This window comes from Larus michahellis, chromosome 1 (assembly GCF_964199755.1).
Source record: "Larus michahellis chromosome 1, bLarMic1.1, whole genome shotgun sequence".
NCBI lineage: Eukaryota > Metazoa > Chordata > Aves > Charadriiformes > Laridae > Larus > Larus michahellis.
Window position 1 is genome coordinate 93,333,823 of NC_133896.1, and position 27,996 is coordinate 93,361,818.

General features: G+C 39.9%; 1 protein-coding gene across 2 annotated transcripts; it reads left to right on the plus strand.

Annotated features, from left to right (window-relative positions):
- Positions 1–26,257, plus strand: SPICE1 (spindle and centriole associated protein 1). Of its 2 annotated transcripts, XM_074593418.1 has the most exons (17): positions 1–323; positions 903–950; positions 2,078–2,224; positions 6,301–6,403; positions 7,177–7,298; positions 8,940–9,037; positions 9,334–9,476; positions 9,708–9,848; positions 10,623–10,888; positions 15,325–15,456; positions 16,135–16,282; positions 18,616–18,840; positions 20,865–21,259; positions 22,556–22,727; positions 23,909–24,011; positions 24,346–24,433; positions 25,320–26,257. In XM_074593418.1, the coding sequence occupies exons 1-17, from the start codon at positions 240–242 to the stop codon at positions 25,371–25,373; spliced, it is 2,469 nt and encodes an 822-aa protein (XP_074449519.1). In that variant the 5' UTR covers positions 1–239; the 3' UTR covers positions 25,374–26,257. The 2 variants fall into 2 exon arrangements, with proteins under 2 accessions (XP_074449519.1, XP_074449520.1); XM_074593419.1 differs by lacking the exons at positions 23,909–24,011; positions 24,346–24,433; positions 25,320–26,257 and having other exon boundaries at positions 22,553–22,643.
- The last annotated feature ends 1,739 nt before the right edge of the window (positions 26,258–27,996 follow it).

The window sequence follows — 27,996 nt, forward strand, 5'->3', positions numbered from 1 at the left end:
GGACGTTTCGGGGGCGGAGGAGACCGGAGGTTCCCCTTCGGACTCGCGGCGATTTTGGGGGTGCCCCGAGGGGCGCGCGAGGGGAGCCGTTAACCGCCTCAGGGCGGCGACGGCAAAAGAAATAACCGCCTCCGTCCCCATGGCAACGGTGGGTGGGCGGAAGCGCGCGCGGCCCGCTCGAGCCTTCGCCGCGGCGCCGTTTCGCGCCCGTCGCCTTCCTTTCCGCGGACAGGACGGCCATGTCGTTGCTGCGGGGGCCGCGGCCCCGCGGCGCCGGCAGGAGGGGTCCCAGGAGGCCGGCGGTGCTTAAGCGGGACTGGGACGTGAGTGCTTTCCCCCCGCACCCTACCTCGCCGGGCCGGGCCTCGGGCCTGCTGCGGCCTCGGCGGCTCTTCCCGCTCCTTGCAAGGGGAGCAGCGCTGCTTCTCCTGGGTGACACGCAGGACGCGCTGTGGCCCTGCCGGGGAAGGGTTGGGGAGCCTCCGTGCCCGCGGGCGTGCCGGCTTGGGGGGAACCCCTCGAGGTCACCGTCCACCGTTGGGGGGCTCCCTTTCGGACGTAGCCGATTCGTGTGTGGATTCGGGCGGGGAGGGGATGCCGTGGCGGGGAGTTGGCGTGGACATGGGCCCTCTCGCCCCCTTGGTGCTGCTCGGGGTTAGGCCTCCGCGCTGGCAGCCTGCTCCGGACGCTGAAGAGAGCCCACAGTCTTGATAGGGGTATTTTTGCCGATCGTCTACCTCACTGAAGTTGGGATGCTTTGCAGTGCCATAAAAACGCACACACTGTGTAGTTTTATGCTAATTATACTGTAATTTAGAGGGTTTTCTTAATTAAACTTGAAAAAAAAAATCAGTTTGTCCTCAGTTCTGGCTTTCGATGTGTTCTCTGGTTCCTGTTTGCAGAGTACCGTCCATGATTTAACAGTCCACCGTGCAACTGCTGAGGACATAGTAAGTTTAATATTCCTTAAGGTTCCTTCTCTGTAGTAAGGAGACTTAGCTGGTTATCTAGCATCAGTGTTTACCATACTTACAGGGAAGTTTTCTGTTTATCCAGATGTTATCTGTTTAGCCAATGTTTAATCTCCCTTTTTAAGCTTCTGAAAATACTGTCACTTTAGTGTTAGCTTTTTGTTTATGATATTGTGCATCCCCAGCTCTGACAGTTGGTGTCTGTTTTCTGTTGTTTTTCTGTTGTCTGTTGTTTTCTGTTCCATTAGGAAGCAGTAGCAATAGTTTTTATTTCAATAAAGTGTATACCATCATAAAAGCATAAATACATAAAAACTCAGTGGAGTAGTTGAAGTTAAGTCTGGTCTCTGCTGGAAGGACTGAAAGACATACTTTATTTTAGGAATCTCTCTAATTCTGAGGATACTCAGTTTTCATTTAAACAATTTAACATCATTTCTTTATCATGAACAACCTGTTCATTACAAAATAAGTGAATTCCATTTAATTTTCCTTGGTAGCACTGATTACTGGGATTGAATAGGCAACATGAGCTATTATTGCTTATAAATTTTGACAGGTTAGTTAGGACAGATGGGCCCAAGAGTGGAGAGAGACTTAATTCTATAAATGGTTGGCCTGATAGCTTCCAGACGCTTTAGCAAGCACCTCACACATTTGATTTGTTTAATTTGTATTTAAACTGAATATATATATAAAAATATATATATATAATTTTTAGAAGAAGAGAGGGAATATCTCTCTTGACTCAAAGTGTTAAATGAGGAAAATGCATGATGTCTTTTTATGCATATTATAGGTGGTAGTGTTTGGTTTTTTCCTCCCTTTACAGCTGAGAAAACTGTTACTGAGTCAGTAGTATAGGGCAGATGGAAACTGTGAGACTTTCCCCATTCACCTTTGGAGCCGCTTTAAATTTGGCTGGTCTTGATCGCATTCTGCACTTCTGTATGTTTGTGAGGCAGTCATTGGTACTCCGAGGAAGTTAACATAAATAGTATTAAGCGCATGAATGATAAAATCAAGAAGAGTTTGTTAGCATTACCCTGCAAATTCTGCTTTAGATTGTTCTTTTGTTTTGAAATGTTTCTTTCTTGTTTACATAGCTGCGTCGCCATGAAATACACAAGTCAAAAAACAAAGCACTGGCTCATCTGGAACTGCAAGAGAAAGCACTGAAAAGAAAATGGAAGAAGCAAAACCAACTTGCTGATGATTCCTTGGAGAAAAGGAAATTGACTCTGATGCATGAGGTGAGAGCTAAATCTGCACATTCAGCCAGCTGCAGATTGTTTGCAGCAGTAGTGGAGAACCACTCTTATAGGTCAACACTTGCTCCTCTTTTTGGATAATTTGACCTCATATATGCGTTCACTCTCCCTCCTCTATGTGTTGCGTGCATACAGTGATTGCAGTAGGCTGTATAACATATTAACAGATCTATACAGTTGCGCATTTGATCCTTGGTGCCTGGCTATGCCCTCTGTAATTCAGCAGCCCTCTTTGCATCTGAACAGGAACTGTTTGCAGAGTTGAGCTGTGTGTCGTGAAAAAGATGTGTGTTCTTTGTGTTCTTATTGCTATCTTGCCTTCTCCTCCCTCTGTCTAGTATTTTTCCTTGATGGAAACATGAACATTTCTCTTTCTGGGAGGGACATCCTTATCTCCCATTGCTTATTTAAATAGAGAAAATGTGGAGTCATCTGGCCCAAATGTGTGGCAGAAATGTCGAGGCAAGAAGTTGGTAAGGAAGAGCTTGTCTGGAAGGAAAACTGACACAACAAAGGTTGAGGAGCTATGGCTGGCAGCAGACAAGCTTGTCATCTGGGGATTGAACAGCTTGTTCTCTAGGCATTCTGAAGCACTCTGACTGAAAATACATTGTTTAATTTGCTTTTGAATGTTGAACTGTAGCAGCAAACCTAATCTTAGCTAACAGAGACAGTAGCTGTCACTGTCTGAAAAGGGATTTCAGTAGTAGACATCCTTTTCTTTCACGTGGCAGGGGACTCCTTGCCATATGTTATGAAAACTAGTCTCAAAACACAGTCATTAGCTTTCAGACCTCACCAGCACTTGATCATCACATCAGTACAAACTGAGAATTGTTCTTGTTGGTAATGAACGATGAACAATGTTCACCTAGCAGTTAAAATAAATGTGATTTAGTAGTCCTGTAAATGTGTGGTGGATTAGCCATCACAGACCTCTTATCTCTTTCATGTTTTGTAAACTTTCAGAAGTCATTTTCTGATCTGATTTGTTCTGATTTGAACGTTTGAGAATGTTCAAGCATAGACAGAAAAAATGAAAGTACTTGGAATTAAAGATCACCTTTTAGTTTCCTATTTGACACCTGTTTATCTGCAGTCACAGTAGAATTTTTGTGTTAAGGATATCGTGCTAATCAAGCCTCAGACTTTTAATTTTGACCATTGTTACTTTCATACTTTTCTGCCAAGTGCATTTTAGTATAGTATTCAAAAAAGCTGTGGACTTTTATACAATTTCCCCAATGTAATAGCAGGCTAGTTTCAATAAGACTTCCACGCAGAAATAAATTATGTATCACAAAGGTAGATTAGACTATGTGCTCTAAGATGTGTCTGGACTACCTGTTATGTGACTTTATTATTTTGCAAATGTTAAACTCATGGTTAGGAAATAGTCTTTTGTATTTGTTGCCATTTCTAATGACAACCTGAGTGGCTTTCCCCTTTGTATTTAATAGATAACTTTATTCAACATACCCTGTGTCTACTTCTGAATGACAGAAAAGATGCTTCTAGACAGGAAAACAAAAGGAGATGATGCCAGGCAGGATGAACCCCATCTGTCTGTTTCTGTTTGAAACACTGGCATCTTCTTTTTTGTAGAGAAAAATAAAATAGATGGAAGAGAGTCACCATTTTTGCCTGTTCCTAGCTTAAATCGTGTTAATTGCTAGGTCCTGTTGTTCAGAGTAACTGGGGGGATTGTTCAGCCTGTGTCTCCCAGTAGAGCACAACCACTGTGGATTGTCTCCTTGTCTCTGTTGTCTTGGTGGTCTCTTTTCCTTTACTGCTGTGAGTGTAGCTTCCTAAGCACCTTGAATCTTACTCAACTGCAAAAGGCTCAGAGACAAAAACTAGGAAGATGCTGCTACTAGTGTGTTTTTTCTTGTAGTTGTAGGTTGAAGAGAAAGACAGCAAAAGTTATAAAATGGATAAGGAAAATTTAATATTTTGGGGATTTGTCTGCCTAAAAATCTGAATGAAAGAATGACTTCGCCTCTGTAACTGTGGATTGTGAATGTGTAGGTATCACACTGTTTGGTCTTACAACAACTTATTTTTAAAATAAAGTTAGTGTATTGCACTGAAGGGTAGGTGATGAATGGATTATCATAGTGGGGAGATTTTAGGATTAGTCTGGTTTAATTATCTGTAATGACAATCTGAAACAGGAGGGAAGATGAATTTTAATTAAATTCATAGGTGATACTAAAACTGGGACAAAGTACAGCACTCAGTGAATTTGTCCAGGGCATGTAAATGGGCCTAGAGGGGTTAGAAGCTGATACCACTTTGTTTTCTGGGGAACACAGGCAAATGTGAGCTAATCTACCTCGGGAGCAATGTTCTAAAAATGTTCATAATGTGTTCAGCCATAGGGCAAAGCTTAGGAACCTGCTAATGCTGGAAGAGATCTAGTAGGGAGGGTGAAAACAAATTAATCAGGATAATTTTTGCCTGATTAAACATGTCACTTTATTTTTAACTGCCTTAGGGAAAGGAATCGTGTTTTGGGACAGGTAAACTTTTTTCTTTTTTTTTCTTCTGCAGATTTAGCATAACTTTGTCTAAAAACCTGCGTGGTTTTGATGTCAGGTGGTTAAATGGAAAGACTTGATAGTCAGTGAAAGCTGAATAGTGATTTGAAAAAGTAAACATGTGAGATAATTGAAAGATGAATATTCACTGATTTGCTAAATTGGTTATGAGGAGAAGTGTATTATACTGCAGTGTAATTCAGACCCAAAAGAGTAGAAAAACGTGGAAACTAGGCGTATGGGGAAACTTCTTGACATAACAAAGCATAGTGAAACAGGGGGTTGGGGGAGAAACAAGTGAAATGGCACTGCCTAGAATTTTTTGAATGAGGCTGAATATAAACCAGCAAACTTATCAATGGACACTGAAAGAGGCTCTGTGGAGATAATGGCATATAATGCTCTGAAACTGCTGCAAACCGGTCCCTCTTACGATTACTGGGGGGGCAAAAATTGTCACTCGGTTCTCAGGTTTTGAATAGGAGGCCATACATGAGCCTGTCTTTTCTGTGGGATCTTCTCAAGTACTTGCAGTCTCTCTGGTTAAATTTGATTAACCACGATGAAGTGGAGGTCACTTGCATATCTGGTCTCCTCTCAGGTGTTTAAGAATAACTACTTTCTTCCCAGGTTATGTGATATAATTTTAGTTTGTCATTTCCAGCTTAGTGAATGAAACCATGAGTCAGTGAGGAGTTTTGAATTGCATTCTGTCCATGAAGCCACAACCCCAGTCGTCTCCATTTGGCTCACAGTAGCTGAATGCATCTTGCTTTGCATTCCCAAGACCTCCGTCCTTAGGAGGCAGCTGTCATGCCAGTGATGGACTTCAAACACTCGGGGAGAAAGATCTTGAATACAGTAGCTGTGCCTTCTGCGAAACGTGTGGAGATTCCCAAAATGTCTTCTGATGCCAGATGTAGTCATCTGTGCTTATGCCTGTTGAAACCTTTATGGTGGTAGGTGGCTTAATTTTTAGGTAGCTTTTTCAATAGTCAAGGCTGAATGAAAGAAATCTGTCTAAATTGGTTTGGATCTAATCAAATAGTGCAGGTTTTGGGTGTCTGTCAGATGTAGATAAGTGTTCTTTGACTCAACAACTTTGAGATCAAATCATTTGAGGATGCATACTGATTATTTTTTTTTTTAAATTGCCAGATATATGTCTTTGTTTTGATGAGTGTGTCATAAACACCCAGCTCTTGTTTGTGTCAGGCTGAGAGGAGAAGAAGGGAGTGAGAGGATTTGCTCTACAGAGAAAGAGTCAGTGCTGATGGGGGGCCCAGAAGTAATAACTGTTTAACTTTTCAGAAAAACAAGGTGAATTCTAGTCAATTAGAATGAAGTATTGTTTTCTGATCTATCTCAATTGGGATCTAATTGCACAGTACCAACTTTGCAAACATTGTCTTGTTGGCTGTTCTCTTGCTAACTGTATAGAAGAACAATACCTAAGAAAAACAAAGGAAAAATCAGTCTGTGAAGTATGAAATATTTCCTTATATGCTGTACTTTCAGATTCTGTCTGATCAATACCATTTGCAAGATGTATTGGAACGATCTGGTCAGGTTATGGCTGTGGCAAAAGACTTGTTTGGGAATGCTCCTCGCACGCGAACAGGTAGACCATCTTATTTATGTGTGGTAATACAGTTAAGATTTATCTCCTTGCTTTTCATAAATAGTCTTGCTTTGCAAAGTATTCTTCTTAACTGTTTTCATCTCATCATGTAACGTGGTACGATTCATCCTGTTAATGTTGGATGAAACATAGATTAGGATAACACCTCCCTTGGCAGGGGAAAGCGAGCTGTGGCCGGTTATGCTACTGTATCGGTCCATTGAGGAATTTCGGATCACTTACTGTAAAACACCTTGTGCTGACTATTTCCACAGCCAAGCTACTGGCCTATACAGAGCACCAGTTCAAGCCACTTTAGCAATTATGATTCTCATTGCTATATGGGTTGACTGCTTGTTCTTGGATATTGTTGAAGATTTATCAGCAATTCGTGAACAAGGCTTTTCCTTTTCGTCTCCTGGTTTGTGGGTCCTAATGCTACTGAAACGTAGGATTGGCTTTGCATATGAAATCTGAAGCTTAGATTCTTTTCTCTGTAGGCTGCCATTCTCTTTTGCTTATAATGACTGTTTCATCCTACATGCTGCTTCTGCACAAGTGTATTTACACAGGTGAGAAGGGCAAAAGCCTGGTACATGGTCAAATGTATTAAGGTAACTCTGTGGTTGGCTTTTGGCAGTTGTTTAAAGCGATATACACCCCTGTGACCCTTTTTGTGCAAAGTATGGGAACTTGCTTTTTGGTACAAACTCCTGCGACATACTACAGACCAAGTCCTCTGTGTTCTTCCCTGTTTTGTCTGATTCCTCTAGGTTTCCCTAATGTAACAATGGCTCCTAACTGTGACCTAGAATCATCTCAAGGACCCATTGTACAAAAATGTGATCCTCCCTCTCAGCTTTCCATCCTTAGTGAATCTGTCATGAATTCCCAGGTAATGTATATTCTGTTCCATGCATGTCCAGTGGCTTATTTTGTTTGCACAAAATAAGAATATTCAAAGATAGAGTTCCAAGCAGACCTAAACCTGTCCTTTGTGTATTGTATACCATGTTGATAACGTACGTAGAAAATGGTGTTAAATGGAGGTGAGTTTGTTTTGTGAGACTCTGGGAATCATGATTTTATTTTTTTTTAAGCTTTGAATATGAAAAACAAACATCTTGTGTCTAATAGAAGCTCTCTCATATTAGCATGCTCTCCCTTTTAAATTCTGTAATTATCAGCAAGAGAACAAAGTGATTACAGACTAAAAAAGCAACTCTTGTATCACTTAACTAATTGCTAGGTATTGAAACGTGCCTCTGATTTTCTAATTGTGTCTGCATAAATGGGGACATAACTAGTTGGGTTCCAGTTTCTTTCCGATAACACACATGTAAATGTACCCTAGTTAACTCCACAGCCTTGATTAGTCCTCCAAGTTTAGCTTCTAATACTTCACGTTCTTTTACAATTATTTAGATGTGTTTAAATGGTTTAAAAATTGTTTAAATTTGTTTAAAATTTCATTTAGATTGCCCTTGTGTTCTGTTTTCTTTTCATAACATGAGTTGTACCAGGAACGCTCGCTGTGGTTTGAGAGCAGGCATATGACACTCCCAGAAAGCAGCTCACTGATGAAGACCAAAAGGGTTGTGGGAGTGAAAGTGATGATGTCATATTCTCATGGTTCTCTAATCCTGTTTCCTACTGTCTTGCACAAATATCTGCAATTTGAGTTGTAGTACTGCTCTGTTGTGTATTTCAATGTGGTATTTATTTTTTGTTTTTTTTAATATGAAGAGTTAACTGTAGCGTCTTTATAAGCTGTATCACTGGATGCATGCTGCAGGATAGGCTTACATTTTTAAAAGAAATGCATACTGATAGTTGTCTGTTGAGCTTCTGTGAGATTTTCTTTTCCTTATGTGCTTACAAAAATCAAGTTAAAGGCTATCTGGTGAAGCCTACCCAGAAGTGCAGAAATCTGGTAGTTTGAGGAACCCTAATGCCAAATTTGATTGCTTAAGTTTTGCTTCAAATGTGGTATGTAGGATTGTATACATAGGATTGTATTTTGTTCTGGTGGCATTTTACACATAGAATATAAATGTAATTTTGCAGATCTTGTTACAAGGTTGTTTAGTTTATGATGTCAAATGGCTGAAATTTTAGAAATGCTATCATTTAGGTTGCTTTTTCCATCTTATGCCTGTTGTATCTCTGTATTTGTTTTGGTACAGTCTTTAAAGTGTTTTTTATCCTATTGTGTGTGTGTGTGGTCTTTTTTTATTTAATATAAATCATCCAAATAGAATATTGGATATTGAATTAATCACATGCTGTGCTGTTTTCAGAGACAATTGTCAGTATCAGTATTTCTTAGGTACTAAAGCCCCCCAAAACTCTTCCTACAGAGATGTGTGGTTTTCTTTCTTATTTCTTTAAATTTCATTTTGGAGGTAGAGACTAAAACAAATATTTTTGGTTTTCTTCTTGAAACAATTTCAGAAAATTGATCTCTAACTTCTTCCTAAAGACAAATTGAAATTGCTTGAAGTCCCTTTTATTTTCTTTGTTGTCTCCTAAAAAGGCTCTTAATGAAGAGGAAGAGGAAGCATTATCAGTCTATCAATCAGGAGATGGACACCATGACTCTCTGACTTTCAAATCCAGCATCAGTTCTGACAGGTCAATACAGATCCCTTCAGGTTTCCACATTCTTAACACTGGAAATAGATGGAGTTAAAAGGGTGTTACAGAGGGATAGTTAAGTTACTTTTTTTGTTTCTCTCCCTCCTCCTTTCCTGACCTCAGAATTCTAGGGAAACTGCTTGTTGTAACATCCAGAGTGGGAATGAATGTGAGCTGGCAACTCACCTGAGCAGTTATAGATGTTTTAAAAAGCTTTTTCTAGACTGTAGAGATAATCTAGAATCATGCTATTATCGTATTACAAGTCACTGTTGTGTTTCTTTTGAATCTAGGCTACTTCGGTTATTGAGAGAAAAAAATTCCTTGTTGAATTCTCCATTGTGGGATGAAAAGGATAAGAGAAAACATACCTTATCACAGGAAGCAAATGTGCCTTTGACTCCAACAACTGTTTCTCCATCATTGGATCAGTCAGGTTGGGTTTGCCAAATCACAGCTTCTCAAGGGTTGTTGGGCTGTTCACAGGATCCTGTCTGGAATTCCTTTTCTGGGTGGGGGTAAGAGACAGAGATGCGCTAATTTAGCTCAAATGCATTTCCAGGCTAAAAAGCCAGCTCTTCTAATAAGATTATTACATATTGCTATTAAGAACTTACCCGAAATATTTCATGTGTGTATTTTTCATTTTGTTTTGTGTTTAAATTAGCCCTGAATGCTACTGATGTTGTCAAGAGAATCCATTCAAGACTTCAGGATGAAGATGAAGAAGAGACTGTGGACTCCACATACACTGTGAGACAAGTGCTGAACCCGAACTCAAGGAAACAAAAACAAATTGCAGCAAAAAGTTTAGTACTTTTAAAAATAACATACCTCCCTTTGACCAGGGTCCTTAATACCATAAGAAAATGTAGGTTGAAAGGGATCTTTGGAAGTCGTCGCAGGGCTAACTCTAAAGTTTGATTAGGGACGGACCTTGTCCAGCTGAGTCTTGATGGACATGCCTGCCACAACCCCTTGTATATTGTATTCTGTATGTTCATTGGCACAGCAATGTCCATAGGAATCTGTGAAGGATAAATATGGCCCTTTGATGCTACCCATTACTTTGCTGGTAATGTAGTTCTCTCCAGGGCTTTTCTATTTCTGATATAGTTTTCTATTCTATGCTGCACGGACTTGATGCATTTCAGTCCCCATATTCTACACAGGTTTGTATGTGGGGACTGACATCAGATATAAACTGTAACATGAAAGGATTGTTGTAAAAGAGTTGTTTAGTAAGTATGGGACCTGAAAGCAGCTCGTATTTTTCTCTGGCTGTTCACTGGCAAACTGTTTCCATGCTTTTAACTGAGGAGGAGGAAGGTATTAACAGATATCTGAGATAAAAGCACAAAACAGTCATACTTCAGAGGTACTGATGTGCTGGCAGAAAATGTGTTTTTTGATGATCAGTAACTGGAATGACTGGGGATGTTCTTTGATGGTCTGTTTCAGCTCAGTGCAAGAGAGAGCCTCTCCTTTGATTTCCTTCAATAAAGAATGTAATTTCATTGGAAGTGCAAAGCTTTCTATACAGATTGAAATTCCAATGACTCTTTTTTTTCCCTCCACTCAGTGAAAAGAAAACAAACTGCACAGAACTCTGCAAGACAGAGGAGAGATGATTCTCCAGCTAATGCAATCCCCATTGACCTTCGGAGGGATAACACATCCAGCCTAGATGTTCTCAACCGCATGATACGTGAAGTGGAGAATGAATTGGAGGAATATGAACGATGTACAGGGCGTGAGGTTCAAAAAAGCAAGAGTAGTGAAGGCCTCACTGGGTTTACCTTGTCACTGGTGAATGCTCTATGTCGTTTAATGCGCTACCTCAAAGAGGTGAGGAGACTTTGAATTGCTTCTTCAGAGTGAATGAAAAAGGACATAAAGTTACTTTACAGATGTAAACTTTGGTCTTTCATGGCTTCCAGTCAGTTTACTTTGAAGTCTGATTATCATCGCTTATTATTTGGATTGTGTGCAATCAGGAGTTAAAACTTTCAGTTTGCTAGGAACAGAGAGGTGTCCCTAATGAAAAGGGAGGAGCTGACCGCAATCAAAGTCTCTCAGTGACTATTAGCAGGAAATACCAATTGAAATAGTTTTAAATTTGTTATTTATATACGTTCAGAGTTGTAGCAGGATATTAACTACAGCCTTGTTTACAAATTCACTTTTTTCCTTTGCCTCCCAAAGGTGGTGCTATTGTCACTACAGCAGTGGACCCAAATCCCCAATTTTATTTGTGGGGTTCCTTAGCTCTGTTTTCTATCTATAGCAGCCACTTCACATTAAGCAAGAGTGACCTGAAGTGCTCATTATGGCAGTGCACAGCTGGGTGTCAATGGAATTCCATAAATTAGATTACCTGTAAGCCATGCAGAACTCCTTTTTAAAAAAGAAGAACAGTGGTTTTAATTTCATCTAATCCAGAGCTACTTAAGGTGCAGCAGTGGCTCATAAATTCATTTGGCCTTTGTGAAATTTTAAACCAGATTATGGCAGTTTCTGCGCTCTTAATAGATGCAGCAGAATATGTTGTCTAAATCCCAGTGCTCTACTTCATAGCAAAGGCAATAGATTCCTAATGAAAGTGGAGCTGTCCTATTTTGCTTCCTTTTCAGAGTGTATAATAATTGGGGGAAAAAAGCCCAAAACACCTTATTTTAAAATCTGAATTCTTTTTTTTTCTGTCTGGATGTATAAAAATGTATTCCTCTGTATTTAATCTGTATGGAAGAATTTACTTTGATTAAGACCTGCCTCGGAAGCAAATGTTAAATAATCAATTCAAGAGTGAAAAGCCACTACCATCAGAAGATAGACTTTGGCTGAGGAGATCTTATTTTTAAAAGAAGTTAAGAAGGCTTGTTCTCTGTTAAAGTTGTAATACCAAAGCAGAGTATTAAATTTGGTTCTTTTGCAGTTATGTGGAAGCATCTTCTGGACTTCCAATAGAATGTTTTCCATTTATTAGGAAAACATCAATTTAATAGCATCAAATTCATATTATAAATATAATTGCAGTCATAACCCTATCTAAATTGTCTTTAATTTGTGTTCCACAGAAATGAGTTATTCTTGACCCTCAGGCTTCCTCCAAAACTACTCCAGATTTTCTTAGTCATTTTTTTTCTTTCTCAGTTGCTGCTTTCTCCTTATGAATGTAATATTCAATGTATCTTAAGAGCTTTTATCCTTTCAGACAGAAGGCCAAGGAGTCTGAGTGTTTAAGGATACTACTTATTTTGGAACATGTATGCTGACTCTTACTTGTATTCTCATTTTTTTTTTCTGAGCACCTCTATGATGTTGTTTCTACTTTAACAGATGTGTTATCGTTCCTACCTTCCAGGAGTTGATTGTTGCTTACAGAGCTGTCTGAAACTTTTTTAGATTTACTACCTAAATTCATGAGTAGAAATATTCAGAAGTTGCTCAAGCTACAAAGCGTGGTTAATCATATTCATATTTGCTCAAGATAGACGGTGTGCATCTATAATCTTCACTGACTTTTCCCCTTTTGATGGAGATTCAGTTATAATTTGAATTTGAGAGTTCACTGGGAAGAAGCTCAGCTTGTCTGAGGATTTCTAAGACCTGGTCCCTGTGATGCTAGGAATAAATCAAGTGCTCGTGTGCACCATCTGTCTTGCCTAGCCAAGAGAGTTAGCAAAGTTCCAATGCCTGAATTATAGCTGGCAATACATTTCAAGAAGGTGACTTGCAGCAGATATTTAAAAAGCCTCTGATTTCAGGTAAACAACCAGTCTTCAAGAGATTTTGAAGCTTCTAGAAAGATTTCCTTCCTCTTCTGGGAAGAAAAAAATATTTTCCAGTTTTGCTGCAGAAGAGCTGAATGCAGAAGAATTACGATCAAGGGTGTTGCTTAATTCATTCTCAAAATTACACATAAAAAGTAGGAAGAGAAACTTGAATTACTGAATCTTTCATGAAAGTTGTATTAATATGTGATTAAAAAATGAACTCCTACAAGAAACAGCTAGTGAAGACAGAAGGGGGAAAAAGAAACTTCTGAAATGTTTACCAAGCTATGCAGAATTCTTAAAGGGAAGTGGTTGAACCTGACTTGGTTCCTAAATGAATTTTAATGTCATCTGATGAACGTTAATGTTAATTTCTCCCCTGCCTCCCCTGTTCTACTAAGAAGGCTATTTCTTTGCCAGACTCACAGAGCAAAAAGTTAGAGTATACGCATACTACATTAATCTGTGTTGCTATGTTCTCTGTGTCTGCTTCTGCATATTCTGATGCAGTGTTAAGTATTACGAGATCAGAGGCACACCTGGCAGTGGTCTGGAATGAAGATACTTCTTTCAGGGTATATGAGACCCAAATCTTAGCCGATAGTAGGAATGGGTGTATACAGCTGTTGACTCTCATGCTTTTCCCGTGCATATCTGCTTGGAAGCTTTTCCTCCAATACTAAGTTAATGCTATGTAGGATGAGTCAGTAGCTCATCCAGATGATCTAAGGGATCAATAGGCTTCATCACTGCTACGAGGGTTAAAGTTCTTATTTTGTGCTGTCTTTGGTTTCTAAAAAGATAGGACTGTCTACATTTTTTCCATTTTCTGGGCCAGCCTGCTTCACTTGGATCAATACAGAAAAGCTGTTCTGTCTTGGTGGAAGAGAACCAGAAAATGGATGGCCTGTCTGATATGCTTAAAGGAGGGTATATCTTCCCGTCTTCTTGTCTAGTGACAATGTCTGATGTTTATTCTCAAAATGACTTATTTATTCATTCACTTCATGTGGCTGCGGAGCTGTTGTGTCTTAGCACTTCTTCCTTGGTGGTTTTTCATTTCTGGTCCCAATGCCAGCAGAAAATAATCTACAGTACGTTATGGGCATCTTATGCTCTAATTTTCTCTGTGTATCAGAAAAGATTACGCCAATTGCTTTTCAGCGTCTTCTGTGTTTTGGAGATGGGACGTATTTCTCTTATTCAGGGATTCCTTTGAGTAAACACAGGCAACCATTTGGGAAAGGGCTCCACCTGCTACTTCTGATGTGTTTATGTGGCTTTGCAGCCTCCACTTTTCACGGAATCACAGAATTTTTCAGAGTTGGAAGGGACCTCTAGAGATCATCTAGTCCAACTCCCCTGCTAAAGCAGGATTGCCTACAGCACATTACTCAGGACTGCATCCAGGCAAGTCTTGAAAGTCTCCAGAGAAGGGGACTCCACAACCTCCCTGGGCAGCCTGTTCCAGTGCTCTGTCACCCTCACCGTAAAGAAGTTTTTCCGTGTATTTGAACAGAACTTCCTATGTTCCAACTTGTGCCCATTGCCCCTCGTCCTGTCACTGAGAACCACTGAAAAGAGTCTGGCTCCATCCTCCTTCAACCCACCCTCCTTTAGATACTTGTAAACATTAATAAGGTCTCCCCTCAGCCTTCTCTTCTCCAGGCTAAAGAGTCCCAGCTCTCTCAGCCTTTCCTCATAAGGGAGATGCTCCAGTCCCTCAGTCATCTTTGTTACCCTATGCTGGACTCTCTCCAGTAGTTCCCTGTCTGTCTTTTAGCTACAATGGCCCAAAAAGTGTCAGTTGTGTATGCCATTTACTCATTAGAGGTGGAAGGGACTCTTTTATGTCTTGTACAGGAAGCCTGGCTACTGCAGTGGTCTATCTTAAAATAATAAATTGATAATATCTTTTGAAAGCAACAGGTTCTACAGTAAGGTCTTTTGCCTCATGCTCAAGTAGATTACTTCAGAAAGAAACCTTTTTGTCTTCTTTAAAACAAATAAAATGAATGAAACCCTCTAGAACTTTTTCTCTCTCTGAGGGAAAACATTAGAAAGCAGCTCCTTTTTTTAGTCAACTTTGTCTTCATTAATGAATTAAGGAAACTAAAGAATAGGCACAATTAGCACAGGATACTGACTGGGATCAATGCACCTGATCACACTGTAATCATTTGATTATTGCATGAAGATTCACTGACTTATAAAGTGGTATCCATGCAGAGAGACAATGCTTGTGTAATTATAGCCCGTAAAGTTTTAAAGGCGGAAGGACAAGGATGTACAGGATTCCCTACCGTGTTCTGGAGTAACAAAGAAGGAACAGTAAGCTCTCTGAGAGTTCTCAAGCCTTGAAAATTGGTTTTGTCATGAAAGTAATGAAGTCAATTTAGCAAAAGTGGGAAGAGCTGTTACAGTATGATGTGATATGGACCCGTTCCTTTTTCCAAATATGAATCTATATTGATTATAGTAGGTTTGTAACTTTTTGTCCCTCTTTAGAGTGAAATGCAACTGCGTGAGAAAGAGGTGATAAGGCAGCAGCATGAGGAGATGTTGAATGAACACAGAGAACTGATTGATGCTCTGACTGCAGAAATACTTCTAGTGAGGGAAGAAAACACTACTATACAGGTACCAAGCCCCCATCTCGCTCAGAATGACTTGTTAGAATACTAAGTTGTGTTGCAAACGTGTGCTGAGATGCGTTGTCATATGTTCAGGAGATTTTAACAATAAGCAGGAAGAAAATGATAAAATAGAATGAGGAGTCTGAGAATGACAATAGCAGGCATGGGGGAGAAGGAATGTTTGGAAAATCAACACTTTATCTTCCTGTATGATATTTAACTTTAAAGTCTGAGAAAATGCTAGTTCTATTTCTATTAAACTGAGCTTTACTTTATCAATCTAAAGATTTAAGCATCTACCTCCACTCTTCTTTACTATTAATACTACTGGAGCAACAGAGCAGACTAGATATAAAACTACATTTTTCTGGTTTTTTAGTTTGCAGTGGAAGTAGATTTGTTGAACAGTTACATTTGGGAATGAAGCAATAAAGGTGTGTTGGAGAGGAAGTGCGGTGATGAGTTAGGAAAAGGGGAAAACAAAGAATTTCTTTGAGGCAGGAGAAAAAATAAATAAGAAACATGGAGGGACCAATATTTAATACCTCACTGGAATCCTACAAATTCATGCAGTGTATTAAGAGACCATATTTCTTCTCAGAGCTGCCTGTGGTATATAATCTAATTCCTGATGTTAGAATACAGGTTTTTGTATCTCTTTTGTTTTTCCTTCATCCTTTAGAATAAGCTTCAGCAATACATGATGGTAACAGATGAACAGCTGATCTCTCTCACACAAGCATTTAAAGACCTCCCTTTGGTAGAACCTAGAAGAGAACAAAGTCCAAACCATTTGGGAATTGCAAGCAAAGGTCCAGTGAATGGCCAAGGTGTGTGCATGCATGTGTGAAGGATGAAATGGGAGTTGTGTATAGTTCTTCCCTGTAGTGGAAAATTTGGTATTTAATAGATGTTTATTTGAATAAATCCTGTTGTATGAGCATAAATCTCGCTTCTGGAAATTCATATGCCATGGGTTCTGCTTGGAGCACAAGCAGTTTGCTACAGATTATTTTTTGACAGTATTATAGGTTGTATTCCATCCCCACTGGCATCCTTCTGTCTGGATCAGGATTTCAAGGTTAACCTTTTAGCCAAGTCCTGGGCTTGAGCTTTAAGTGATATGTAATGTATTATATTTTAAAAAAAAAAAAAAAAAAAGAGGGAGGGAGCAGCCTTCACCCATTAAGGTGGCTAACAAAGTCAGGTTTATTCTGAGGGCCTTTAAAAAAAAAGGGGGGGGGGACGGAGAAAAAAAACCCCAAAACCCAAACAACAACTGAATCAGGATCCCCCATCTCGGTTGCTGAGGCAGCCTGACAGTATGAGATTGCTTCTTCCGTAAGACGCTGGAGGTCGCTGCTGACCAGAAACAGCAGCTGCTGAGGCCCGTTAACTAACTAGGCAGAAGTCTGTTCCTTGATATTTGTGACTTTATTTCATACGTAAATGACCAGTTGAGTGATATACAACATAGAAGCATTTTAAATTAACTCAGTAGCACTGATGGCCAAACTAACCAAACGTGATTCACCTTGTACTTTTTACATTATTTCACCATGGAGTTTTCTCCCAGCTGTCTTCCCAACTGGTTGCTTAAATGCATCGTTTTTGCTCTCAAGGTCAGTAACTCTTTGTGAATCCCAAGATTCTTTGGAGCTATTTGTATTCCTTAGTTAAATGTCAGTTTTGTGGATGTTTTTGTGGTCAAAAACTTTCTTCCAGACTGCTTCTGTGGGGTTGTCATGAAGAAGCCACATACCAGATCCCTTTTTTGTGATTTACCCAGGCTTTGTAAAAGCAAAACCAAATAATCCTACCTGAAAATATAAAACACAACAAACCAGAAAAGCGCCCCTCAGAAAACCCCACAAACAAACAACAAAAAAACCACCACCACCCCTAACCCTTCCTATACAGTTCTGCAAGACTAGAATTTCCAAATCTTTTTTCCACATTGGCCTCTCTTTTCAAGAAGAGGCATCTTCCTGAGAGGAAAGCTTCCTAAAATTACAAAAATGTTTCTTCCTCCTCCTCATTTTGAAGGAGATCTCTTGTACCCTTAAGGCATCTGACTGGATGTGAAACATCTGGGATCACTAGTTTTAGCACAGACACCATGTGTAAGTGAACATAGGACTTCTCTGGAGAGACAAGAATGGCTGAGAGAGGAGTGAGGGGCGTATAATTTTGACAAATAGCATGTGAGGAGGATGTTTTGGAAACAGTTCTGTACGGTGAAACGGGGCAGGAAGATGTTTGTCATTTCTTGCCATGGTCATTGGATAGTGGGTGGCAGGTTTTAAGTTCAATCTCAGAATCTCAGTAGTGTGAACTGCAAGCAGCATCTTAGGCAAACAGCCTCTTCTGGCTCTTTGCCTTTGAAGGGTGCTGTTTGTCTCTTGCATTTTGGGATCAGGTATGTTCTGCTTAATTTTCCACTAACTTCTCTTTTGGGAACAAACATCCCGAACAAAATTGTGAAGAGAGAATTCAAAGATAGTACTGATGGAGCAGTGGATGTAAGCATGTTGAAATTACTGTGGTCTCACAGCTAGCTACAAGTTTGATTGCATGGTATTAATTTTGTAGTCCAAAATAGATGGCAATGTAGACACAAGCTAGTTGTAGTTAAATACAGAAGAATAACTTTTTTCTTTTCTTTTACTGAAGAGATGTCTGATTTGAATTAAGTCATAAAAAGATCATCAGAGAGCTCAAAAAAGATTTGAATTGTTTTCCAGTCCACTATTGTTGCCATCGAATTTATAATATAGGTTGATTAGGACAAATACGTATGTCTGCTTTTCTCAAGAGAGTATTACCAAATGCAGCTCACTGAAATACGTATTCCTCACAAGTTATGTGTTTGTAAGTCTTGTGAGTGGACTAAAAACAGATTTCTTACTAGTATCCTGAAATTGTGAGGCAGTGTATAACAGCTCCTCCTGCTCTTAAGGCCAGTGAAAATTTGTGTGCTCCACTGAGAGTTATGTACCTGGGGATCAGAAGGAAGTTAGTAGTGTGTGGGGAGCATGTTCTAGTCTGTCTTTTCAGGTGCTTGAACGTAAGAGTTGATATTGAGAATTTTCTGTATTGCACAAAACCTAATTTATTTAGTTATTTATTTTTAATTCTATCTCTGCTTTGTCTCTTTCTTTAGAAAAAACTGATTTGAGCTATTTTGAGCCTAGGGCTGATGCAGGAAGAAGGGAAAGTATGCTGAAATTCCCACAGGAAGAACTTCCTTTGAAGTTTCTCCAGAGGTCGGGTGCTTCAGGTGGTGCGGGACCTGGTAGAAGCTTGCCAGCTCATGTGTTCCAGCCAGCTGTACTGTTGTCACCCCCCCGGCAGAAGAGCAGTCAGGAATTGTCTCCCCTCCAGAACGGTGAGATCTCTCTGGCTGTAGTAGACTTGAGAGTCTGTATAGTGTGTTACTGTTTCAATCTTGCACTACCTTTGGAGATGCATTTTCTGCTTAGACACATTGACCCTATAGCTGGAATATCCCGCATCCAGATTTTAATTTCTTTTCTTGCTATGCCTATTCCTTTAGACTTTCTGTCCCCTGCAGTTCTCCATCTACTGTCTGCAGTCCTGTCAGTGGGCAATCCAGACTGGCATTTTTATTTTGTACTGGTTTTGATTGTCACTTCTGTATGACCTGCTGTAGCTCTTTGTCTATGACGTACAGCACATCATCTCAGATTTCCATCTGCTGATGGTGTAATGCAGCCTCTATCACCTTAATGGTGGGACCACTGAAGACTGGAAATTCAATGTCTCTGCAGCCCATGCTGCAGACAAACCAGGATGTCTGTAGGCTGCATACTCTTGCTTTGAGCCAATCTTCCCAGCAGAGGATTTTCTAAAAGCTTTGGGAGCAGGTTTCCATTGGGTTTCATTTAATACATAGTGGCTGAAGAAGTTTTGGGTGAAATTCTGTGGTGCTGGATAACCAGATTAACTCAGTCTTGTGTCAGTATCCATAGGCTTCAGGAATTTTATAGGTCGGTAGCTCAATTCTGGTTGTTGAGAGGAGGAAGGTTCAATTAGGGGTGATTAGGGAAGGTATTTCTTGTTTAAACTTAATGAAGTAAGCAGAAGGCAGGACTCTCTGTGACTGTCAAAATTAGTTGTTTCCTCCTGTAACTGTCATTGTAATCACATGCATCTTCCTGAATGTGCTAGGCCCCTGTAACCCTCTGTTGAGAGACGGATGATTACATCTATGGCTAGCTTGATGGTTGCCGACAGGGAGTAGGGCACGGTAGTGGGGGTTTGTGCCTTCCCTCCTCCTTTTTTCCCCTCTTTTAGCTGTGTTGGTTTCTAAGTCTTTTCCAAGTCAGAAAATTAACTCCAAAGTCCTTTTGATTTAAGAAATTGGCGGGACGATTGAAAGTTTATATCTAGTTCAAGCTTTTGGTGGTCACCTATGCTGCAAGGAGGCACATAATAAATCCAGAGAAATTGAACTACAGGTAGCTTTCTGCAAAGAACAACATCTGGCTTCAGTCCCATTGAGAACGGTCAGATGTGGTCTGTCATTTGAAACAAGAATATAAAGCTTTATTCCTAGACTTCACTATAGTTTATCTGTGTGAGAAATGTATTGTTACTCTTTTAAGGCTGTTAAGGATGCTAAATGGTTCAACAAATGCTAAACTTCTTGAATGTTTCTTTATGAAAAAATATAAAACAGATTTACGTGTAAAATTTAAATGCCATGCTCTGCTCAAGAGGCAAAGGCTTAAAGCTTGGGAAGGAATGGGCTATTTGGTATATAAATGCTGGAAAATCTGGTTTTGATCACAAAATCCAACTTGGACTTAACATGTAGCAGTGTTACGTGTTATGTTATGTTATCATGATGACCACAAAAAATACCTAACTGCTTTTGTTGCCCAGAGTGCTTCCCTTTTCTTAAGGGCTGAGCGAATAGCTAACTTATTATTATGCCAAAAAGTCTTATATTAGTTTGTTTTATTGTTCTAAAAGTTTTTTTACCAACCCAGTATAAATACCAGAACTAAAACACAAACTTGCAGTCTATTGGGTAAGCTAACTGGATTTTGGAAAAAGGAGGACTAACTAAGAAGTAATGTCTTATCTATCAGCTAAGAAATTCAAAACTATTTATATTCTTCTCTCTGACTTCTCTTTCAATCTGTAATTATAAAGTCATGTAAATGTAAGACTATTTGCAATAGGAAATATAAAACCTGGTGAGTTCTTTCAGCAGGATCTTCCATAGAGTGATTTTGATCAGTAACATAACACCGTTCAAGCTAGGTGTTCCAAGTCAAGTTCCTGCTTGATTATTACTAGCCTTGTGCAATAAAGTCAGTGTTAGTTTCCTTGATGAGGATTACATGTCTCTTTCCTTACTGTTCCTTTATTTCTTGTTTGTAGGATTTACAGCCATTTCTCAGTCTCCTGAAAACACCGAAAGAGAACCATGCCAGGAAAGGAGCTCACCTTCCTCCCTGAGAACACAGAGCACAACTGAGGAAAACTGTCTCATCGCTCGAAGGCAACCAATTCCTCCTGCAGGCAAAGACTTGGAGAGTTCCCATGAGAAAATCAGTCTGTGCTGCCCAGGTGACACTAGAAAAAACAGCACAGCTGAAGAGTTATTTCAAAATGGTGATCTGCTGGGACAGATAGCTGAGCTCACACGGCAGAACTCTCTAATTAAAGCTCAACTCAGCAAATTCAGAGGCTTCTCTGAAGACACAGGTGACTGCCTGCATCAGCCAGACCCAATACCAAATGCAAATCCTAGTCCAGACTCTTCACAAGGACAGGTGAGAATTTAACAGAAAAGGAAGGCTGGATTCCCCTTTCTGCTGATCTGCTTTCCCGTAGCTCACTGATGCTTTAAGACTGCTTCTTTCCTGTTGTTGTTTTAAGGAAAAGAGTAGAAAACCAAATATTCTTTTAATTTGTTTGCTTGGAGACTTTGATTTTTTTTTTTTTTTTTATCATTCCCTAAGGAGCTCAACAGTAGTTTCTCATATTGGGCCTACATTGTATATGGGTGCAGCATGCTTATAAGCTTAGGATAAAGTTATGCTGCAAAAAGGTGTGATTGCAACACGATCAGGCATATCTCTTGTAGGTTGAGTCATGTTAACAGTGAAAGCACTGTACCAACCCACAGATTCTTGCCAAGCTCATAAAATATGTATTTAAATCCATGCCATACATCCCTGTTGCTACTGTGACCCAAAAGCCCATGAGATTAAAGTTGGTGCAAGTACATCTCTTGCAAATACTTGATTGTAGTGTTTGTACAAATTGGATCTGTCTTGTCTGTCCTGCTGTGTGGTGAAAATCCCGAAATCTTTGGGAAAGAGAGAACCTGAATGCTTTAGTTCACATAGAAAACCTTTTATCTGCAAGTAAGTAGCTATTCAGTGGCACACCAGTGAGTGGAGTTAACATCACAGAAATCCCTAATCCCTGCCCTTGCTACTGTCTTTACTTTTATTCCATCAGTCGCTGAATTACTGTTGAATTAAGGATCCTAAAGATTTTAAATTTCCTCATGTGAATGTAGGGTGAAAGTGTTGTCGCTTTCCACATTGTATTATGTTGTGTAATGTTTAGTCATTTAGTTGTACAACATGATGCAAACTTTTTAAATGTTGTTTTTGTGGAAGCAGTTACTGGAGGAGGAGAGGAAGGGGTCAAAGTGGATGAAAACCTGGTTTAAAGATGAATCCCAGGATACTTCTGCTAGAAGTCTGCGTTTACTTCCCCACACCATCCTGAATACCTGACTGATTAAATATTTTCCTAATTGTGGTTCATTGCTGGATGGTTGAGGGTTTTCTTTTTTCTTTTTTTTCTTTTTTTAATGATACAGACAATAGCTGTTTTTTCCTGTTTGTACAAAGACCCATTTAAAATATTGTTGTGTTTAGTCGGTTGCAGGACAGCAAAAGGGACAAAATCAGATTTTTCACAGGAGGTGTTACTTGTTTACTTTCAGTTTGAAAACTAAATCCGTAGAAGTACTTGAAATATATTGCATGCTCTCCCTGAAGGTGCAAATTGTAAGTTTTTAATTGGAAGTAATTATGCAATTATCCAAGTAGACTCATCTCGTGGCATCGAAGAGCTTGGAGGAAAGAATAGCAGAGCTGAATCGTCAGAGTACAGAAGCACGTGATAAACTGTTGCAGCTAATAGAGCAGCAGAAATTAGCTGCCACCGATATGGTTCCTCCAATGGTATCTCCTGTTCTACCCCCATCCCTAAATTATACTGGTAAGTACCCAGCTTCAGGAGAAACAAAAACTACTAAGACAATGGTTTTCCCCTTTTGGGAGTTCTCTGTCCTTATCTGATTGGATCAGCGGTTGTGGTCAGCAGTACAGTTGCTGTTAATGACTGTGTGGTACAAACACTCCTTACTTCAGAGAGCTAAAAATATATCAGCTAAACTTCTCCTGAAGTTAGTTTCTTAGTAATTAGTCTGCTGCAAATATCTTGCTTTACAGTAAAGCTCTTTGCTTTGTCCTTGTCTGCAGAGCAGTTCTGCTACATAGTCCCTGATGGGCAGAACTAGCCTCTGTGCTGGAGAATCTTTTAATACAAGGACTAAGTATTTACATGAGGCTTCTAGAAATCACGGCAGAGTGGTTATCCAATTCTCAACTACACTTTAGTTTTTGGTCTTTTGGGTGCTCTTTCCATCAGACTACCTTGCTGAGTTACTGCTAGAGCTAAGACAAGGGAGTAACTGAAGCTTCCAGTCGTCCGAAGAGATAAATTAGCAAAGGGAATATTCTTGCAGATTCAAGATTCATAGATTAGCTGCCATGTGTCACTATAAACAGAAATAATCTACAGCAGGTGCTGCCTTATCTTTTCATGGAGCTACTGCAATTACAGGCCGAACTGCCTGTGAACATGTTCGTATGCTCTGTCCAGGACACTTGCCCTTTCTCCCTTCCTAAACCACAGAGGGTGTATAAAGGGAAGGACTTGAGGGGGAGAGGAAGCAGGAGGAGAGACCACGTGTGTGTGGATATGCATGCAGGTGCATATGCAATGACTCATGCAGGGGGATCATAACGCTTTTAACACTTCTGTGGCTGTTGTAACATAAATTCAGCATGAAAAGTAGAATCTTAAAGGAACAAAGTAGAGAAATCAGAAGTCTCAAAGTCTCTGATTGCCAAAACCCAGAAGGTTTATCTGTGGAAGAATCATTCTATATCTGTGCGTGTTGTCCATAGTTGCTCTGAGTATCTGCTTTCAATATCTGTCATTTTCAGAGAGTGGGTAGGGGGCTGATGTTTAGCCTGATGTTTTATGTCTGCTCTATATAATCTCTGCCATTGTGAAGAGTGATGCCCCTCCCTCAAAAAATAGGAAAATGTGAAATGAATGTTGTGCAATGTTGCTGTGTTCTCATCAGAATCAAGCTATTATTTATTGCCTAGAAAACGCAAGGAAGACAATTGAAGTGTCTATTCCTGCGGCAGTTGCTATGGACAGCTCCAAAGAAGATAGCGTTTCCCCTGCCAGTATGACCAGTATAAGAAGGTAAATATTAACCCTTTAACTATTTCATTTTCGTAGTACCTTGATTACCCATGCAGCAGAACTCGAACACAATGGAAAAATCACCATGTTTTTCTTTGGCTTCACGGACTTTCCCTGACTTCATCCCACTGAACTCTGTGGAAATGGGACGAAGGTCTGACAGCTTTTTCACAACTTCCATTGTTTCTATTTAAAATACCTTCAACGTGTCATACAACAGATGACATGAGTTGTTGCAGAGTATTGATGAGGGATCCTAACTCAGGATGTGAGATATGATTCCAGTAGTCGCTTCCTCTTTTCACTTTTTCAATCTCATTTTGAATGTCTACAGGTCTGTAGGCAACTCTAGCAAACCTTGTTCACCCCTAAGTACCACGTCAGAAAGTGTGAAATCAACTTCTGTCAGCCAAAGACCAAAGGTAAGACTGAAAAAATCTTTGGCCAGAAAGTCTGATTGCAGTGCCATAGAAGGAAAAAGCAAGGCAGATAAAGAAAGGGGAAAGAGCTCTGTCGTACCTTAAATCTACTGAGCCTAACAGTAATCAATTCATGGCAGTCTGGATTCTGGAGAATTGGTAAGGGGAGGCCTGAGTGCTAGTGACATTACTCGTTTGCTGCCACAGAGCTGTTATTTACAAGTGAATCATCCTGTAACTACATTTTCAGCTGTGGCATCTTCATGTGTTAGAGCTGGGAACCTCTGGCAGTCTTTCACTTGTGGCTTTAGAGAATTTCAAGTAATTGTTGTGATGTGCTGGTAGAGCCACATCTAAGAGGCAAGCGAGTTCTTACCTAGCCGTTGCACAAGTCAGTTGTTGAAGGATAAATAAATCCAAATGTGAGGAAAAACCACCAACCTGGCTTTCTGATTCATGATATGCAAAGACAAGAATAGACTACAGTGAGATGCTTTTTTGGGGAACGCCAGGCAGTAGTACAGTCTGGTAAACCAGTCATAGATCTGTTTGTATGCTTGAAAGCAGCCATGAGGAGATATTAATACTGTCTTCTCTGATGTCCAAAATAACCTAAATTAGGAATGATAAAGAGAAACAAAGTTAGGGTCCAAGACTCCCTGACAGCAAAGTATGCACCCCCAGAGGGGAAATTCAGAATACTTAAGGTAGATGTGGCCTAAACTAGGTGTCTAAAGTAGGTGGTGTGGCTACCTGCATGGTCCCTGTGGCAGGCAATTGCTACGTATCAGTGAACTGATAAGTAGCAATCCTACAGAAGCCAGCCCTAACTAGCAAGTCTGCGTGAAACTTACGGTGTATGAATTTCAACTGGTTTCTTCTTTTGCAGGTGGAAAAGCAAAAAGAAGAAGGCTGGTTTGCATTGTCAATGCACATTATGTAAAGGAAATTGCACTCAAGTCCTGTATTTCATTTAATTTTTTTTATGAACCACAATTAAATCACAATAGTCACCCTCTCCAGATGTACAGTTTAACTCTGAAGTGCTTTCATGTCAGTGCCATTAGTATAAAAAGGTCCATATGCTTTGTGCCATCCAGGGCACTATAGGAAGTCCTGGGAATGAGTTTCTCAACCGGACACGCTGCTGTGACATTACCCCATTTCACTGAATAAATCTTTCACAAGATTGTAAACTGAGGCTGCTATAGCAATACAAATGAACATTTGATATCTGAAGACAGGAGTTTTTAGAAAATGCATGTGAAACTTTCTGGAGCGTGTATTTGCACAAGATAAGAGAACGAAAAAATCAAGAAAAACTGAGAGAGGGAAAGTACCTATGTTCAAAAACAACCTGGCGATTAGGAAGCCAGTGTGTTCCTGCTGGATAAGGATTTGCGTCAGAAATAATTTGTTCCTTCTGTGGCTTACAATTGCTCCCAAAAGTTGTGTTTTCCATGTAGTCAACATATCGGGGATTGCATCGGGACTTGAGGAGTGCTTTTTAAAAATTTAATTTAATATTTTTATAGTAAATATGAAGTGTCTATTTGAAGTTGAAATCAGAATCTGTTTGCTATGTACTAAAGTATGCTCTCTTTGATACAATAGAAACTGTGATATGAGTACGGCTGTATTAAGCTGTTCTGTTATATGTATATATAATACTCTAATGACCATGTTTTTATATTGTTTTTATTTGACTTTTTAAAGTAGCCATCATTTTATTATTAACGATTAATAGTGAAATCTAGGACTCTGAGGAAATGCTTATATATCTGTTCCTTACATTGTAGTAAACTTGTACAAAAACCTTTATAATGGAAATAAAAAAATAGAAAACAATCTGCAAGTCTGTGGAAGAAAATATGTACAAGTCTCAAAACCAGGTTTCGAGTAAAGTTGTTTTTTTCTTTTTTTCTTTAACTGTTAAATTTGCCCTAAAGATACTCATGGGGTAGGGCATTAAAAAGGGCCAGCCTATATCCTTTCAGTCAGTTCAGTTCTACTAGAATGAAGAAAAGATGCTACTCTTTTTTTTTTTTCTTTTTTTTTTTTTTAAGGGCGAGTCTTCTTTTAAACGGATTTAGAAAATCTAAAAAATGTGGCATTCAAAAGAGGACCTGTTCAAATATTCATTGACATTTCTGCAATTTATTTTTCAGATGTTAACTTTGGGAAGTGAGATAGTCCTGTATTTTGTGAAGTAACAGTTAAAATTGCTTTGAAGAAGTCCCCCAACTCACGCGGAGGCAGGTATGCCAAGGTTAGGATGGACGACATAACCATAGTGCCCACACATTAGTGCTGTTGCTTCTGATTTCCTCCAAGCAAATGGTTGCTACAAATGCTCCATAAACATTTAGCCTGAGATTTCCTTTTGGAATACAGGATTGGAATTAATCTTTTGAGTCATCATCTGGCTTCTTTAACCTGGAAGCTGCTTTATCAAATAACTGTTTGTTTGTAAGTTGAGTTGACTAGCTATATTCCAGTCTAAAAACACTCAGTGAGGTGAGAAATACTGCTAGTTTCACTTGACATTGTTAGTGAAGTCTGAGTCTCCTTGAAATCAATAGAACTCGGGTTCAGGAGGACCGCAGGTCCTGCTTCGGAGTCAGGACTAGCGAGGGACATGTTTCCCCATAAAACAGCGTCTGTGGCCATCTGAAGCAGTAGGACCATGCAGAGCTACAGCCTGGCTCCTAAAAGCCGCATAGCCTCATTAACAGAGCAGTGTGTTCAAACTAGTCACTTGCCTCTGGGCACAGCTAACGAGCTCAGGTGCCACCTTGCACTGATGGGGCTAGTCTGGGGCCAGAGCTCACTTTCACCACTAAGGGCTGAGTGGTCTGTGCTCATCTCAGAAGGTGGGAACGTGTTAGTGGGTGTCTCCAGTCACCCTCCCACCAGCTCCTCCAGATCCCGTGGCTGGGGGTGGGCAGCCTTCTACAGCTCAGGCTGGGGTCACACAGTGCTTCATGGCTAAAAATGAGCTGCAGCTGGGATGTTGTGGAAGTGTGTTTGTTGGAACTCTGGGATGTGGTGGAAGTGTGTTTGCTGGAACTCTGTAGGCTACAATATAGAGCTGAAGGCAGTTACTCAGAAACTCTGTTACTGCTTGGGTTTTCTTTTTGCCTGGTCTAGACCAAGTAAGAGACTGCAGGTGTCACCAGGAGTAACACATCTGATTTCTCGTATCAGATAAAGGAGAAAGTTTTAGGGCTTAATTTGAGCTTTATTTTTCAATTGTGTTGAATTGAATACGCGTGAATCATGGAAAGGCTGGTATCATCTAGTCCCAGTGCTGTATCAGTGCAGTGTGTTTTATTGCCAATGACTTCCTGGTTTTGCACGATAAACATTTTACTGCCTTGCTTCCTTTGTTTCCAGGCCTCTCATGTTCCTTTTTGTCCTAAATGTCAGCAGGACATTTAGGTAAGCACAGCAGGTAAGCACAGTTAAAGAGCAGGTACAGAAGAGACGTGCAGACTTAGTTTTCTCTCGTCCTCCTCTTTTATCAGATATACCACATAGGAATTTGTTTCCCTTTGAAAATGTTT